We start from the raw sequence: 18231 nt of genomic DNA on the forward strand, positions 1-18231 counted from the left end.
CTGTCTCCTCCAGCTTCTTTCTAGAGTTGCTGGCAGTCCTTGGCTTGTGGCAGCATCACTACGATCTCTGCTTTCATCATCACTGTCCTCTCCTTTTCTGTACTCAAATCTCCCTCTTATAAGGACACTTGTAATTGCATCCAGGGCCCACCTGGATAATCCAGGATAAACTCCCCATTTCAAAGTCCTTAACTTAATCACATCTGCAAAGTCCCTTTTTTCATGTAAGATAATATTCACAGGTTCTGGGGATTAGGACACAGATATCTTTAGGGGCCACTATTCAGCCTAACTTAGATACATAATTAGAATTTGTTACCTAGCAGAGAATACACACTTTTCCCAAGTACACATATAATATATACATACTGAACACATACTAGGTCATGAGAGAAACCTCAGTAGATTCCAAAGAACAAATATCATATAAATCTTGTGCTCTGACTACTATGACAAATGGTTGGAGGGCTTCCCTGGTGGTGCAGTGGTTAAGAATCCACCTGCCAATGCAGGGGACGTGAGTTTGAGCCCTGCCGAGAAGATCCCACGTGCCATGGAGCAACTAAGCCCATGTGCCACAACTACTGAGCCTGAGCTCTAGAGCCAGTGAGCCACAACTACTGAAGCTCGCCCGCCTAGAGCCTGTGCTCTGCAACAAGAGAAGCCACTGTCATGAGAAGTCCGTACACCGCATTGAAGAGTAGCCCCTGCTCTCTGCAGGTAGAAAAAGCCCGTGCACAGCAAGGAAGACCCAATGCAGCCAAAAATAAATAAATAAAATAAAAATTAAAAAGAAAAAACAGAAATCAGTAACAACAGGATATCTAAAACAAACAAACCTATGTCTAGAAACTAAATAACATATTACCAATAACCTGGTAAGAAGAAAAATAGGGAAATTCTGAGATACTAGAACTGAAAAACAATGGCAACAGCATATGTCAAAAATTTTGAGGGACACATCTAAAGCAATAGTTAGAATGGTGCTGTCTGATAAAAACTTTCTGTGATAATGGGGTGTGTGCAATGTTTTAGGCATTTTTTAAAAGGGGGATTAATAATTATAAGGAATATGGAAACAGGTAGTTATTGCTGGAGAAAATCAATGATTTGGAGAAAGACAATGAAAGGCTGAGAGTTCATTTTTTCTTCTCTCCCTCCCTCCCTTCATTCTTCCTTCCTTTCTTAATAATTTCTTATCCATCATTTTCAATGTTCTCTCCTTTTGGAATATCTATTCACCAGACATTAAACCTGCTGGATTGATCTTCTTATTTTCTTCTGTCTTCTCTCTTATTGTTCATTTCCATGCATTCCTCTTTCCCTAGACTCAAGCCCAGAAACTTTCTGATTCAATTCTCCAGGGAATAACAGTCTAGTCTTCTGTGGGGGATGAGGAGGGAGCAGTTCCTTGGCTGCATGGACTAGAGAAAGGACATCATTATCTGAGCCCTCTTTAACAAATTTTCAAACGATCTCCCATCCTCCCAACCTCCAAATTACCAGGTGCCTCCAATTTCTAAGCTTTTGGATGGACTGGGGAAGAGTGGAGGTGTGGAGAGGCAGTTCAGTGGAGAAGATTAGCTTGTTTATCATTTTGTATCCTTCTCAGGCGTGTGGGTTTCAGTCAGCTAAGACAGTTTCACTCTCCTCCAGTTTCCTTTTATATCTGTTGTCTTCTATTTCTTCTTCTGTAATGTTTGTGTCCTCCCAAAATTCACATGTTGAAGCTCTAACCCTCAATGTGATGGTGTTTGGAGGTGGGGCCTTTGGCATATACTTAGGTTCAAGATGAGGTCATGAGGGAGGGCCCCCATGATGGGATTAGTGTCCTTCTAAGAACAGGAAGAGTCACCAGAGTTCTCTCTCTGCCCTGTGAGGATGCAGAGAGAAGGAGGCCATCTGCAAGCCAGGAAGAGAGCCCTCACCTGGAATGGAATTGGCTGGCACCTTGATCTTAGACTTCCCAGACTAGAACTGTGAGAAATAAATGTATGATGTTTAGGCCCCTCAGTCTATGGTATTTTGTTATAGCATCCAGAGCTAAGACATTATTTTAATGTTATTTTAGTTAGATTCCTATACTGTCATTTTACTACTCTTTAGTCATTTAGAACTTGCACAAAAGCTTTGAACCACATCAGAACACATATTTGCTTTTTATTTAAAATTCAGTTTCTCTTTTTTTAACAAATGAGATCATATATGATGCTTTATAATCCCCCTTTTTTAAACTAGAGTAAAAAGATTTTTTTTACTACAGTTAAAAGATTTTTAATTTGTGGCCAACTGGCCAGGGTACCTACCCTCTTCATCCCTTCATCAGCACCTGCTGGTAGAGCAGGACAACAAGCATGGTTACCACACCTGCCCCAGGAAGATGGAGACTGCAAGGGGCTGTAAGTCCTAAGTAAGGTGAGATGTGAACACAGGATGAACCACTGCCCAGGTGCCACTATTGGGAAAGGACATGAGGTATGTGGTCTAGGGCAGATGGCTTTTTACTCTGAAATTGCTGGAGCAAAACTTTATGCATATCCAGACTCTGTCTATGGGTAAGACATCATAATGACTGTGTACTGAGATGGACTAGCCACCGTCATAAGGATATAATTCTATCTGCCTTTATGAACTCACCAGTACTGCCCCCAACACCCACTGCGTATTCCTATGGCCACCCTGGGGGCTGAATACACCCCTCAGTGGCCGGCTGTGGACCAAGAAGAATGGTGGAAGGAGCTGGGAAACGGGCACATCTGGGGAATATTTGACTTCACCCAAAGATCAAGGGCCCCATGGAAGGAGGCTAATTAGGAACCTGATATATCAGTATTTCCCCAGAAGTATTCGTGGAAGCTGTAATGATGGAAATATAATCCTGAAGCTTGGAGATTTGCTGAGCATCAGAGAAGGTTGGCTTTTTTCAGCCTACCTGACATATCAGCCCTTTTAATTTCAGCTGTGCTTTCAGGTGGAAAGCAGAGAAGCTTTTGCTTTTGCTCCCCAAGGAAGATCATGTTGTAATCAGCTGGAATTTCTGTGTGAGGATTAAGAAAAGGGGTAAAGAGAATTCTGGAAATGCGAGGGTAGGACAGTCTTCATCTGAGGCACATAGTCAAATCTTATTTTGCAACAAATTAGGGCATTTTCAATGGTCTCAGAAATGTTTGAGAAATTTTTACTAGAAAAAAAGGGAAGCATATTTTAATTTATTTTTTGCTGTTTTAATTTTTGTTTCCTTTTTTTAACTTATTTTTAATTCACTTTGATTTTAAAATAAATACGAGGAGGGGGAGAGGATGTGAAATCACACGGTGCACTGTTACTGGCCTTGTCTGCAAGCACAGCTGTGTTTCTGGGTCTGACACCTGAGGGGCCTGTTTCCTGTCCCTCCCCTGCCATTCTTCTCTTGGTTAGGTGACCTTCCTTTCTCCACACTGAGGAGGAAGCTGACCCCTCCTGCTACTTTCAGGGACCCGGTGTTGGACCCCTGAATTCTGGTGTGATTGTCTTGGTGGGAAGTGGGTAAGGCCCGGGGGCAAGGAAAGTCTTCTGTTGGGACAGGGGATGTTCCCAGGGTCAGTCACACTCGGGCAGGAAATACCTAGCAAGGTGGCTATCGGGAGGGAGAGGGAGCCCCTTCCTCTCTCGGGGCCTTGTCTCTTGAGCTTAGTCTCTAAGGAGTCTAGAGGGGTAAGATGGTCATTGCCGACAGGAAGGAGGCGGGGGGAAGCCCTGGGGGATGCTGCAGGGCTCTCCTGGGGCTTTGGGGCACTGACAGCGATGTTACCTAGCAGCTAGTGAAAAAAAAGAAAACAGGGTTTTGAGAGATCTAATTCCCTTTTGTAATCAGTAAAGTCTGCTTCCACACCACTATGTAGATGAGTCAGGTCTCTTCAGTGAAACAGAACCAATGGATAGATAGATATTTAGATAGATAGGTAAGTAGATATAAGAGATTTATTATAGGAACTGGCTCACATGACTATAGAGGCCGAGAGTCTCACTGCCTGCTGTCTGTGAGCTAGAGAGTCACGCAAGCTGCTGTGATTCGGTCCTAGTCCAAAGGCCTGAGAACTGGGGAGCTGATGGTGTAAAGCCCTATCTGAACCCCACAGTCAGAGAACCAGGGGCACCGATGCCTGAGGGCAGGTAAAGGTAGATGTCTCACCTCAAGCAGAGAGAGAATGAATTCATTCTTCCTCCACTTTTTGTGCTCTTGGGGCCCTCAGCGGCCTGGCGGGTGCCCACCCACACTGGGGAGGGGGTCTACGCATTCAAATGCTCATCCCCCCTGGAGATACCCTCATGGACACACCCAGAGAGCATGTTTTACCAGCGATGTGGGCATCCCTTAGCCTGGTCAAGCTGACACCTAAAATCAACCATCATAACCGCAAACTAGTATCGGCTGAGCCGCGGAGGAGAAGCGACAGGTGTGGTTTTCTTGGGCTGGATTTGCAAAGGGGAGGGCAGTGCCCCCGCTCCTACCACCCCCAGGTTGTGCAGCAGGGCAGTGACGAGCGGGATCCCAAGGAGAAAGTGAACGTCCTTGGACCTGGGCTGTGAGGTCAGCCATCCTTCCCCACACAAGTCACATTTCATTTCTGGGAGCCAGTGGGTTTCCCTTACCACTTAGCACACTCTCTCTCCTGCCCCGCTGGCCTTGGAACTCCAGGAAAGCAAAGATCCTATCTTGTTTGGCTAGTATGTCCACGGCAACACGGAACTCAGAATCTGACATACAGTGGCTTCTCAATAAATAGCATTTAAATAAATGTGCCGCAGTGTTAGTGTTCCACCTAGGACTTCTGTATGGAGAATGACCCATGTCCTCAAGGCGTTCTGATGATGGCACGCAATGACTCATTCACTCTTAGGTGACCGAGACAACTCTGTTAGTATTCTCTTTGGAGAGGTCATTTCAGCCAAATCCTTGACTTTTTTTTTTTTTTTTTTGCGGTATGTGGGCCTCTCACCGCTGCGGCCCCTCCCGCTGCAGAGCACAGGCTCCGGACGTGCGGGCTCAGCGGCCATGGCTCACGGGCCCAGCCACTCCGTGGCATGTGGGATCCTCCCGGACCGGGTCACGAACCTGTGTCCCCTGCATCGGCAGGCGGACTCTCAACCACTGTGCCACCAGGGAAGCCCTAAATCCTTGACTTTTATCTGAGACTCTGCCTAGAGACGATTATGTTGGTGACGTGGTACTTTGGAATGTTTCTGCCCTAGACTTTTTTTAATTGAAAAATTAACATTTGCGTATGGTTAAAAAAGTCCAACAACAGGGTAAACCATGAAAAGGGTCGTCTTCCCAGGCCAGATGTTTAGGCAGACACTAACTTCTTGGACACACTTCTGTGAATTTTCTATGTAAATGTAAACACACACGTACATATTTATATGGGCATATTTACAGGTATGCACATGTGTTCAATACAACTGGGAGGATATTACGTATAACTTGTTTCCAATTTGCTTTTGTCATTCAAAATATATCTTGAAGATTTTCCCTATTGCAACATGTAAATTGACTGTATTCCTTTTTAAAAAAAAAATGTATTAAGATAATAATTGCACGTGATATAAGTATGAACCATACATAAGGGTTTATAATGGAAGGGAATCGTCTGTCTCATCTTCTCACTTCTAGCCCTGACCCCTTCAAGGCAACCTCTTAGAGTAGCTCCTGTGTTTATTTTTTCTGGTAAACTGCACCGCATTATAAACAACACGTTTATACTCCTTAATTTATCGACTTAAAATCTTATCTATTGACACTCTGCTATGATGGATGATGAATACCATTGACTAATATGCTTATGTCTCCAACAATTCTAGACGTTATCTATGTTATCTATTAATTTTCTCATAAGATAGATGAGCATTTTGCACTTACTCCACCCCAAGTCTTCCCAATTTTGTACTGTCTCTATTTACAATCCCCCCTCTGGTCACCTCTGCAGCCTCAAACACCACACTTAACTTTATTTCTCTTTGCATCGAACATAGGAAGCATCTTCTGACTTTGAAATATAAGAACATGAGCAAATCTACCCTCCTCTCTACTTATCTCCTCCGCAACAACATTCCCCTTTTTCAAAGTCTCTCAGCTCCCCCTTTATTTTGCCATTGTCAAGGTGGATTACATTCTTATTCTATTCTGTAACCATAATGACGTCTTCTTCCGTGATTTGCTGGTACATGCAGGTCATATATTGATTTGAACTCTTTCAGCAGCGAGTGACGGAAAGCTCAACCCAAAGCAAACGAAACAGGAAAGAAGTTTGCTCACGTTAACAGTAAAGTCTAGGGGGAAATGCGGCCTTAATGCAAAGCTTCGTTTAAAAGTGTTATCAGGACCCAGTTTCTCTCTCTTCACCTCTTAAATTCTCTCCCGTCAAGAAGGCAAGATGTTGGCAGCTTTCACTTTCTCAAGTTCAAATCCAGTAAATTCAGGGGAAAGGAGAAAGTTTCTTCCCGGTCATCCTGATTGGAATATTGTGTTCTCATGCCCATCCCTGAACCCATTGCTGGGACCGGGGGGCTTTGGGTGTGCTGATTATCTAAGCCTCACCTCTGGAACCAGGCCTGGAGCTCCACCCAAGGCACAGAAGGGGTTCCCCCAAAGGAAATCAGGGTACTGTTACCAAAAGAAAGGGGGAAAGGATGCTAGGCACCAAAAATAACAAATACCCACCCTAGACCACAAACTCTTCAGGGTTCCGTTTATATAAACTTGTGAACTGACTGAGCGCAGGACACAAAGAGTGGTGGTTTCTGTGATCTAACGGCGGTGCAATAAATTTTTTAAAATGTCATCAGCCAAATAAAACACATCTGGAGGCCTAATGTTGCTTGAGAGCCACCAGTTTGCTACTACTGGTCTGTATGTTAATTCTGAGAAAAAAGTGTGCATAGTGTTTATATTATTATAGCTATGTAAACAGTTTTTACGGCAGAGAGAATTAATGTTTTCAAATTCTCTAGGATTCCTGTCGTGCCTCCTGCGGCACTCAGAGAACGTTCTTGGTATCAAGTTGCAAAGATTCTCCCCCTTTACTCTCCCCCATCACTCAGAATCCAGCTGTGCCGTAGTTTGCTGCATACTTGCCCCAGACTTTGAATGGCAGATACGGTTGCCTACGCCCCTGACATTCCCTCGTTCTCGCCTGCTCCGATCTTTTCTTTGTTTCTCTTGGTTGTTGTCATTGATGTTGCAGTTCTTCTTAAATGTCTTGTGATGTCTTATGATCTGTATTTTTACCTGAGAGAGGAGTTGGAAGTTAACAGGAGCTCTGTGAATCTTGGTGGGATTCGTCAACAGACCTGTTCACTTTAAGTGAACAGGCAGGGAGCTTTCTGTTACAACGTCTGGTCTATATAAAGAACAAGAGGGTCTTTGTTCTTGGATACTGACATCCACACTAGCTATCCTGACAGTTCATTAGACACTTTAGATAAGAACTGATCACACAGCTCATTAAATAGCTCAGATGTTTCAATAAGACCCTGACCCCCTACCTTAATCTTTATTTTTTTAATTTATTCATTCATTTTATTTATTTATGCATCCATTCATTTATTTATTCATTTTAATTTATTCATTATTCATTTTATAGTCTGTCTGCAGGTAGGGGAGGGTATAGAAACTTTTAACTTCCATATTCAGACCTTCAATTTTTTTTTTTTTGTGCGGTATGCGGGCCTCTCACTGTTGTGGCCTCTCCCGTTGCGGAGCACAGGCTCCGGACGTGCAGGCTCAGCGGCCATGGCTCACGGGCCCAGCCGCTCCGCGGCATGTGGGATCTTCCCAGACCAGGGCACGAACCCGTGTCCCCTGCATCGGCAGGTGGACTCTCAACTACTGCGCCACCAGGGAAGCCCCCAGACCTTCAATTTTATCCCACATTTTCAGACCTACTCTTTAGTTCCACTGTACCTGCTGCCTGGGCCAAGAGCTTCCATGAGGTGCCACTCAGTATGCTGGCTTTCTGGGTTTTATTTTTTTTCCTTTTTATTAATTAGTAATATTTCATCTGCTTTTTTTTCTACAGAAAGTTGTTGAGTTTTCTTGTATATTAGTGGCCTCCTTCCTATTCTCTTTAGTGTTGTGAATTTAAGCCTTTGAAAGGATTCCATTACTATTATCTTCACGGTTTCTTAGAAAGGCGACGACATAAATACGTGTGCTCCATTAGTACACCATATTAAACTGGAAGGCTCTACATCCTTTTTTTTCCCAAGTAATTTTTAAGTTTTGCACACATTAAAGTTCACTCTTTGTGTTGTACAGTTTTAAGGATTTTGACAAATGCATAATGTCATGTATTCAAAATTACAGTATTATACAGAAGAGTTTCACCACCCTAAAATCCCTTAGACTTCAATCTATTCACTACCCTCTGACCCCAACCCCCATAGGACCCCTGGCAAACACTGATCATTTTATTATCTCTGTAGTTTCTTTTTTCCAGAATATAATATAATTGGGATCATACAGTAGATAGTCCTTTCAGACTGGCCTTTTTCACTTAGCAATATGCATTTAAGGTTCCTCCGTGTCTTTTTGAGGTTTGACAGCTCCTTTCTTTTTGTTGCTGAATAACATTCCATTGTATGGGTGTATCACAGTTTGTTTATCCATTCACATATTAAAGGACATACTGTGCTTCCAGTTTTTAGTGACTATGAATGACCCATTCTGCATCCCTATTAGTAAGGAATGAGAGTTTCTGTTGTTCTGCATTCTTGTCAGTATTTAGTATCGTCAGCTTTTTTAGATTTTAGCCACTTGAAGAGGTGTATGTTGGTATCTCATTGTTGCTTAATTTGCAATTCTCTAATGAGAAATTATATTGAACATCTTTTCATATATTACCTATTATCTGTATATCTTCTTAGATGAGGTGTCTGTTCGGATATTTTGCCCATGTTTTTGCCAACTAGATAGTTAAAAAAAAAAGTCTTTTTTTTTTTTTATTGCTGCATAGTATCCAACTGTATGGCTATTTTCTTATATATTAACTTGTCTTCTACTGATTAACAATTAACTTTGTGATTACAAACCCTGCTGCCGTGAACATTCTTGGACATACCTCTATGCACATGTATTTATCTGTAGAATAAATCCCCAGAGGTAGAGTGCTGGATTGAAGGTTGTTGGGAAGTTCCTCTTTGGAGTGTGTGTGTGTGTGTATGTGTTTGGAAAGTGATACTGTATAGTAAGTAAAAGCATGAACTCTGAGGCCAAGCTGCCTGGGCTCATAATCCTGGCTCTCTTCCTTAGCAGTGCTGTGACCTTGGGCAAGTTACTTAAGTTTCTGTCTTGTTTTTCTAATGGGTAAAAACGAGAATTAATATATCACCTTTTTCCTAAGGTTGTGAGGATTAAATGAGTTAATTTCCTGAGGCTCATGTCTGATCATAAACACTCAATCACCATCACCTGTTAATGTTTTTATTCTAGGTTGGACTTAGCGACCACACTAGTGAAGATAAGGCACTCTTCTAGGTGGGCTGGAGCTGCCCTCTGGCTATCACTCTTGCGACTGCTCCTTGTGGGAGGTACAGTGGTCTCCACAGAGGAGCTGCAAGTTCAGGGCCAAGAAGAGAGAGACAGACCTTAGGGAGGGGCTTGGAGCTTTCTTACCCAGTCGTCTACCGAATGTAGCCACTCAAAAGCTGCCCTGTTAGCTGCTGTCCCTCTAGTTCTAGAAGATGCTTGGCACATAGCTGAATGAATAAAAGAATGAGTGAACGAAACCAGGTTTAAGAATTATTTTTTCTTCTCTTTAATTCCTTCCTGTCTTCCTCGGGTCTTCAGTAAAGTCTTGTTAACCATTACAGCCTCGCTTTGTTGTGAGCTGCTTGGGAGGGAGGGTACTGAGGAAGAGCATGTAGGGAAGCATCACAGAGTCGTCCTGCCTGAGTGCACAAGAGACACAGAACGCAGGGCCCAGGGCTCCCCAGGAATACCTGGTGGGGGGAGCCTGCTAAAGGCCTGGACCTCCTGCTTCCACGGAAAGGGATCTGCACTGCTCGTACTTGGGTATTAAAAGGAGAATGATCTCTCCAGACTGGGAAGTCTGATATATCTGGGTTAGTACAGGGACTGTTACTTGGTAACCTTTAAGTAAATGACAGCTTTTTACATTTTATTTCTAAAGTTTGGTAAAGACTAAAACTGAAGTCCTCATTTGATGCTGTATCCACTCTTCCTCACACCGTATCTGACCTCATGTATTATCGATACGGCTGCACACTCAGGACAATATTCCTAGTACAGCTGTTATTTTGGTAAGATGATTGTCAGGTCGAATGGGACTCAGAGACCAGATAGGATAGCAGGGGTCTTGGGCTTTCAACTAGCCCTTCTCAACAGCATAATCTTGCGTTAGAATCTTGAAATTTCAAAGAATCAGTTTCTGTCTCCATAAAATGGGGGATACATGCTGTAATATCTACCACCTGTCCGAGCTTAAGAGCACATCTTGACATTATATTAAAAGAGAGAGCAAACAAATAAATTAGAAAGGGCAATATACCCTGAAATCTTGACCTGAAAGTCACTATTAATGGGAAAACCATTACAGTATTATATTTCTTTAGCATTCCTAGCAGATGCTCGGCTAAGCAAAGATCTCAATTTTGAGCATTGTTTTGGAATGTGGTTATAATTTATTATTCTTATTCTCTTTCACCATTCACAAATTGGTGTGTTGAAAAATAGATCTATGTTCAAAAGGGGGTTATTTTCCAAAATTAAGTAATATACACAGTAGATGGACAGAACACACATTCACACATACATAATATTTGTGTTAATTGCTCACGTTGGCTCCTTTTTTTTTTTTTTTTTTTTTTTGGTGTTGTTGAAAATTAATAAAGGACTTAGCATGGATAGTAAAGACCAAATTAACAAAGACTTCTTTGTAGTTACCAGGCGACAATATGGATCCTGAAGCCAGGAAGTTTGTTTGGGAGAAGATTCAGGAAAAGATCGAGAAAAGTTCTTGGGACATCAGACCCAAACATGGATCTCTCCAGACGGAAGATTCAAGTCAGCCTCCTATTTTAATAATGAAACAGCTTCCAGGGTCGAGGACCTTCTTGGGGGTCTTCATTTGTGACGCATAACTGGGTGGTTTTTGTTTTGTTGGGGGGAATAAATATTTGAAGGGGGTAACCGAAGAAGGTTATGTGGCTGTTGTGATGTTATTGATACACGGGCTGACGCTATTATGGTGGATGCTATCAACTACATTATCTTTATGCCTCCAAGGTAATCTGAAGCAGCTGTCCATTGACTTGGCACCACCTTACACTGAAGTGTCTGCCCCGCCTGGGGACTGTAACCCAAGTCAACCACATGCCTCACAGACAGCTTTCTTTAGCCACTGACAGCATCAAGGAAGGAAGAGCGTGAAATCGCCGGGAATGGATGCTTCCGAAGCAGGGTTGGCTGCCGAGTGACTCTCAGGGAGGGTGGCCTGGCCATCTCCTAATCTTCTATTTGGGGGCAGCCACTAAAGGTCCTTCTCTTCAGGCAAGGAAAGAGTCACCTACTATGGAGGCGATCAGAATCCCTGGAAAATTTTCTTTCCCCCTTTGAACTCTGTAATGTTTCGCTGCAGGTCATGTCCAGGTGGAAGGCAAGGCTGGCTGAAAGCCTGAAATCTCCATCTAGAAGGATGCATCCATTCCCGTGCTCAGCGCTGCTTGCTTGTTTTGGGGACACAAGGGAGACTGCTCCCTTCGATCAGCCCAGCGCAGCCGATACCCCTTCCACCGTCTTTGTTCAGCCCAAGGCCAAAGCGGGCCGACACCCAAGTCACCCACGAAGGGAAGAAGGAACTCCAGAGAAAAGGCGAGAATCCGGCACCCATTCAGAGAGAAATGGCAGTGCGAACCGGAATTCAAGTAACCACGCTGCTGTCCAGCCCGCAGAGACCCCTGTGGATTTGCCCAGCTCTCTAGATGGGGCGTCGGACTGTGAAGCAGTTACTTTTCAGACTTCTATTCCCAGACCATCAATTATTGAAACACCAGCGGTGAGTGTTCCCAGTGTTACTGTAGAAGGAGTGGTATTGGGGGAGAGTCCAGTGTTCGGTGAGTGTCTTCAGGAAACAAGCTTGTTTAGAGTTATGAGTGAGTGAGACATTGGGGGAGCTCTTACTAGTGAGAGGAAGTGTGTAAAGCCTTTTAAATTCTCATAAGGTTCTCAAAGGATGCGGAGGGAGGCCATGACAATAAGCACCAGGGCCTTGGCAGTGGCCAACACTGACCTTTACCTGCCCCTGGTGCTCCAGAACCAGCAGTGTCTCAACACAAGATGAGGAGAAATAGGGTCTGGAAAAGCATTTAAAAATTTTTACTGGTTTGTGAATTTATCTATATGAAGATCCACAGTACGAAAGGTTTGATTATAGAATTTAAGAAGTTGCCTCTACTTAAAATGAATCACATGACATTTGGGAAAATTTGGAAAGGACCATCAGTGTATACGCACAGCAGTAAGGAAAGGAACTGGCCTATAAACCTATTCGTAATGGGGATGTTTCTGTGATCGTTTCCTGAGACTTAAAGGCAGGAGAGGGAGTTATTTGAAAAAAATGGTGCCGTTGCTCTTAAAAGGAAGCATCTTGAGTTATTTATATATCTACTTTCCTGTTTCTGGAATTACTGGATTTTAACTGTTTTTTTGTTTTGTTTTGTTTTGTTTGTTTTAACGTCTTTATTGGAGTATAATTGCTTTACAATGGTGTGTCAGTTTCTGCTTTATAATAAAGTGAATCAGTTGTACCTATACATATGTCCCCATATCTCTTCCCTCTTGCGTCTCTCTCCCTCCCACCCCTCTAGGTGGTCACAAAGCACGGAGCTGATCTCCCTGTGCTATGCGGCTGCTTCCCACTAGCTATTTTACATTTGGTAGTGTATATACGTCCATGCCACTTTCTCACTTTGTCCCAGCTCACCCTTCCCCCTCCCCGTGTCCTCAAGTCGAATCTTCTGATTGGATAGAGCTACAAAATCATTTCAAAGTTCCTGGTAATCTCAATTTGGGAGACAGTGTAGAGGCGGGGTTTCTTGAATGATGTTTTCCAGAGACACCCCTTGAGCATTCTGGGGTTGTATTCCTGCCCATGTAGCTTAGGACCAGATTGAAAAAACGGAGAAGTCTTTGGCATCAAACATTACTAAGATATTCTGATTTTTTAAGATTATTTTTTCTATCTAGTTTAACAAATCGCTTTTCGTCTGACTTGCTGATTTGAACGCAAGCAATGAGAACTGCCAAACAGTGAAGATAGGATTAAAACGGGATTTTAAAAATAGTTTCACTTGACATTCTACAGGCTTATATTAAATGATTGAAGCTCAGCCCTACTGTGTACATCCTTCTATTCTGAGACTGGACCGAGGATTTCACGAAGCCCTCTGTTATAGCAAGAACTGTAATTTTTTTTTTTCTAAATCAAAATCCAAAACAAACAGAACCCCAAATATATCTTGTTCAATTTTCAGTTTACACCCACATCCAGAATAAGACATTTGTAGTAGTACCGTAGTTAGCTTAGTGGATGGCATGGCTAAGATTATATCTGCTGCGTTAGTTAAAGGAACAAATGATGCGCTACTTTAATGGGCTGGAAGAGTTTCTTTTGGGTAGAGATTCCAGCAACCCAGGACCCACCCTATGTTGCTAAACACAGCAGCAAGTACAAGAGTTGATTTGATTTTATCTTTCTGTGTTAGTGGCATATGTGACACAGGGGTTCATGGTAAATAAGTGTATTCAAATGTAACCAATTAAACGCAGCAGGGTAACATCCATATTTGTTGTCCACTTGGTATGAACAAAGCCAAGGACAGACCACAGAGGTGAGGCAGGCCTTATGATGGAACCAGCCCTAATGCGAATCTGAATATAAGTGTCTCAAAGAGAAACACACATAGGACGTTTCAAAGGAGGTTGGAAGGTCTGGAAAGGAACATTGCAGGGGAGGTGGAATTTGAGGTTGGTCTAGAAGGAGGGTTAGGATTTTTAAAGGCAGAGATGAAGGGGAGGACCTTGCAATAAAAGGAAACTGTATGAACAAAAGCTTGAATGTAGGGGAATGCAGCATAGGGATAGGCAGGTACATCTGTTTGGTTAAGTTGGAGCGACATCTGGAAAGGTAAATTGAGGCCAGAAGTGGTTTGAAAGCTGTGGTGAAAAGGCAGTGGGGAAGCTTTGAGAATTTTGAGCAGAGGAATGTCACGCTCGGGATTTCATTGTGGGAAGATAAACAGGTGGGGCCACGTAGGATGGATTAGATTTGGGAAGACTGGAGCTGAGAGGTCATTGTAATCATCCCAGCCTGAGGATGGTCACAGAAGGAACAGCAGGAAGGTGGGGTGGGGGGAGGCAAAGAAGAGAGGACCCCACGGGGTAGCAAACGCAGCAGTGGACTCTGGGTCCCAAACTGAGCAAGGAGGAGAAAAAGACCAAACTGGGAGTGATGAAATGGAAACACTGCAAAATTAAGTGCCAGGGTGTGCAGTCCCGTGGGCGTAGTAAATGGGCATGTGTTTTGGTTCCGATTTGAGGAGCTGATATTCACAGAGAACTTGCTGTCCACCAGCCATTGTCCTGAGCGCGTTACACAGAGTATCCTATCGTTACATGGTTACAGTGAGGCGCATATTCTTACAAGTCCCATTGTACAGATGAGGACACTGAGCCTCAGAGAGGGTCAGACACTTGCCCAAGGTCACAGAGGGAGGGAGTAGTAGACCCAGGATTGGAGCCCAGTTCTGTTTGATGCCAAAGTCTATCCTCTGAATTATGACACGCTTCTACTGCTTATCATTATTCTTTGTAGGATGTTTGAGGATTTACAGTCAAGTATTCATACCTGAATTCATACCTTTCATTTTTATTAATTTGCTGAACATTGTTTTATCTGTTTCATGGTGTATAACATGACGGAAAGAGACGCTTTCTACTCTGCCTCCTGCTGATGACAAGGCTTTGTCAATGACAGTGTGGGATTGCTGTGAGATCTTCCCATTAAAAGTGCCACAGGACTGCCCAGATTTTTCATTACCTGGTACTTTTGTCATGACATGTTTCCTCTCAGAAGATGATGAATAAGCTTCTTCGTTACAAGCTTGCCTGGAGGCAAAACAGTTCTCTTTTGGAGGCACTGAGCCTCATCGTTTAAGCTGTCTTGGAAGAGGCAACAAGTAATACTTTTTTTTTTTTTTTAAGAGCTCAGCCTTGGCACATAATCATAGCTGAGAAATGAGTCCCTCTATCTGTCTTTAGTTTCCTGGGGTTCAGACAGGAGGGTGAGTCATTTCAATGTGAAACAACATCTGGTCTGAGCAGGAAAGCTCAAGATAGGGAGGCCAAGTGAACTAATTAAAGAGGAAAGGTTTTCGTTTGTGTAAGCAGACGTGCACACATCTGTATTTCTGAAGTGATGCCAATTAGTCTTCAACCTTTTTGCGGTCGTCTCTTCCCTGATCCAGGACTAAAACCAAGGTGATAACAACCATAAAAGTGGAATGTGTCTTACAATTGCTGCTATCTTCTGATTATAAATGTTTTCTTTCTTAGTGGTCTTGCAATGGAAAAGTCTTATAATGGGTGGGATCGTACAGTCAATGAAATACAGCAGTAGGCTGTTTACTCTTTATTTTTCAGCCAAGAAGTACTGTGTTCTTAATCTGTGCCAGGATAGCACTAGTCCTGGAGAAACAAAGATAGTTTAAGACACAGTCCGTGAAGCTGCTTACATTCCAGTAGGAGATACGGTTGGGTAACTGGGCAGTGTCAGTGCAGTACGAGAAGGCTTATGGGTCAGCACTGGACACCATAGGAGCACATGGAAGAGACTCCCATCTTAGCCTTGGGAAGACAAGGGGGGCTGGAATATATGGAGAAGGATTTCTACTTTATTTTATCATTGCACATCAGACCTAACACTGCCTTCTTACTAGCTGAATGGTGCTATTTTTCTCCTCTCTCCCTCTCCCTTGACAAATCTGGCAGTGTAAGAAAGGCACAGCTCCCACAAGAAGCAACTAAGGGCTTCAGAGTTAGTATGGAAGTTTCAGAAAGTCTTTCTATAGCAGTGGTAAGTTTCCATCCAGTTCTTTTTTTTTTTAATATTTATTTATTTATTTTATTTTATTTTATTTTATTTTATTTTTGGCTGTGCCAGGTCTTAGCTGCGGCAGGCGAGCTCTTCACTGCAGCGTGAGGGCTTCTCTCTCTCTAGTTGAGGCGCGAGGGCTTCGCTGTGCCGCGGCATGTGGGATCTTCAGGGACAGAACCCGCGTCCCCGGTGTTGGCAGGCGATGCTTTGCCACTGGACCACCGGGGCAGTCCCTTCATCTAGTTCTTACGCCAACAAAGTAGCCAGCCTAACACAGGAAGAGAAAGTAACTGTGGTTCTGGAAATCATTCCTGGGTATTTTAACTAAAAGTCTACTTTACAAAAAGGAAGGGAAACAGAGCCTGTAAGTGCAGTTGCTAACTGCACTGCTTTTTGTAACAGGCTGGCTTTGCTACTAGACAGAGAAGTGGTAACCAAGACATCCCCAAAACGCAAATCGTGCTCTGGACGCAGTGTCACAGGCTCAGGTGGTCACTCCTTTCACATTGTTGTGCAATCATCATTACCATCCATCTCCAGAACCTTTTTCATCTTTTCCAGCTCAAACTCTGTATCCATAAAACACTGACTCCCCATTGGCCCCTCTTCCCACTCCCTGGCAACTGCCATTCTACTTCCTGTCCCTATGAATTTAACTACTCTAAGTACCTCATGTTAAGTGGAGTCACACAGTATTGTCCTTTTGTGTCTAGCTTATTTCACTTAGCATAATGTCCTCAAGGTTCATCCATGTTGAAATGTGTCAGAATGTCCTTCCTTTTTAAGGCAGAATAATATTCCATTGTATTTTTATACCACATTTTGTTTACATATTCATCCACCAATGAACACTTGGGTCATTTCCACCTTCTGGCAATTGAGGTTATTGCTTTTCTGAACATGGGTATACAAATAACTCTTCAAAACCTTGTCTTCAATTCTTTTGAGTATATACCCAGAAGGAGAATTGCTGAATCATATGGTAATTCTATCTTTGCTTTTTTGAGGAGCTGACGTACTGTTTTCTACAGTGGTTGTACCACTTTATATTCCCACCAACAATGCACGAGTGTTCCAATTTCTCCACATCCATGCCGCCACTTGTTGCTTTTTGAAGTTTTGTTTGTTTTGATAATAGCCATTCTATTGGGTGTGAAGTGGTGTCTCACTGTGGTTTTGTTTTGCATTTCCCTAATGATTAGTGATATTGAGCATCTTTTCATGTGCATATTGGCCATTTGTTATATTCTTTGGAAAAATGTCTATTCAAGGCCTTTGCCTCAATTTTTAAATTGAGTTGTTTATTTTATGTTGTTGAATTATAGCAGTTCCTTATATATTCTGGTTATTACTTCCATGTCAGATATATGATTTGTAAATGTTTTCTCCCATTCTGTGGGTTGCTTTTTCATTCTGTTCATAGTGTCCTTTGATGTACAAAAATTTTAATTTTGATGAAGTCTAATTTATCTATTTATTCTTTTGTTGCCTGTGCTTTGTGTGTCATATTTAAGAAATCATTGCCAAATCTAATATCATGAAGTTTTCTCTATGTATTCTTCTTAGACTTTTATAGTCTTAGCTCTTATATTTAGGTCTTTTGAGTTAATTTTTATATCTGGTATAAGTTAAGGATCCAAATGCATTCTTTTGCACATGGATATCCAATTTTCCCAACACCGTATGTTGAAAAGACTATCCTTTCCCCATTGAATGCTCATGGCATCCCTGTGAAAAATCATTTGACCATGTATATGAGGGTTTATTTCTGGGCCCTCTATTCTATTCCACTGGTCTATATGTCTGTCTTTATGCTAGTACCACACTGTTTTGATTACTGTAGTTTGTAGTAAGTTTTGAAATCAGGACATGTGAGACCTCCAACTTTGTTCTTTTTCAAGACTGTTTTGGCTATTTTGGGTCCCTTGAGATTCCATATGAATTTTAGGATGGATTTTTCTATTTCTTCAAAAAATTATTGGGATTTTGATAAGGATTGCGTTGAATCTATAGATGGCTTGGATAGTATTGACATCTTAAAAACATTAGGTCTTCTAATCCGTGAATATAGTTTGTCTTT

The 18231-nt window shown here is 42.5% G+C and overlaps 1 protein-coding gene across 1 annotated transcript in view; it reads left to right on the plus strand.

The window, feature by feature from the left end:
* Nucleotides 1-11639: 11639 nt before the first annotated feature.
* The window catches only part of FAM107B (family with sequence similarity 107 member B), a 218527-nt gene continuing 211935 nt past the window's right edge, over nucleotides 11640-18231 (plus strand). The window contains exon 1 of the mRNA XM_029238242.1: nucleotides 11640-12050. Within this exon, the coding sequence (XP_029094075.1) occupies nucleotides 11640-12050 (411 nt within the window). The remainder of the gene's footprint in view (nucleotides 12051-18231) is intronic.

Source organism: Monodon monoceros, unplaced genomic scaffold (assembly GCF_005190385.1).
Source record: "Monodon monoceros isolate NGI ecotype Baffin Bay Population unplaced genomic scaffold, NGI_Narwhal_1 Super_Scaffold_21, whole genome shotgun sequence".
In the NCBI taxonomy this organism is placed as follows: Eukaryota; Metazoa; Chordata; class Mammalia; order Artiodactyla; family Monodontidae; genus Monodon; species Monodon monoceros.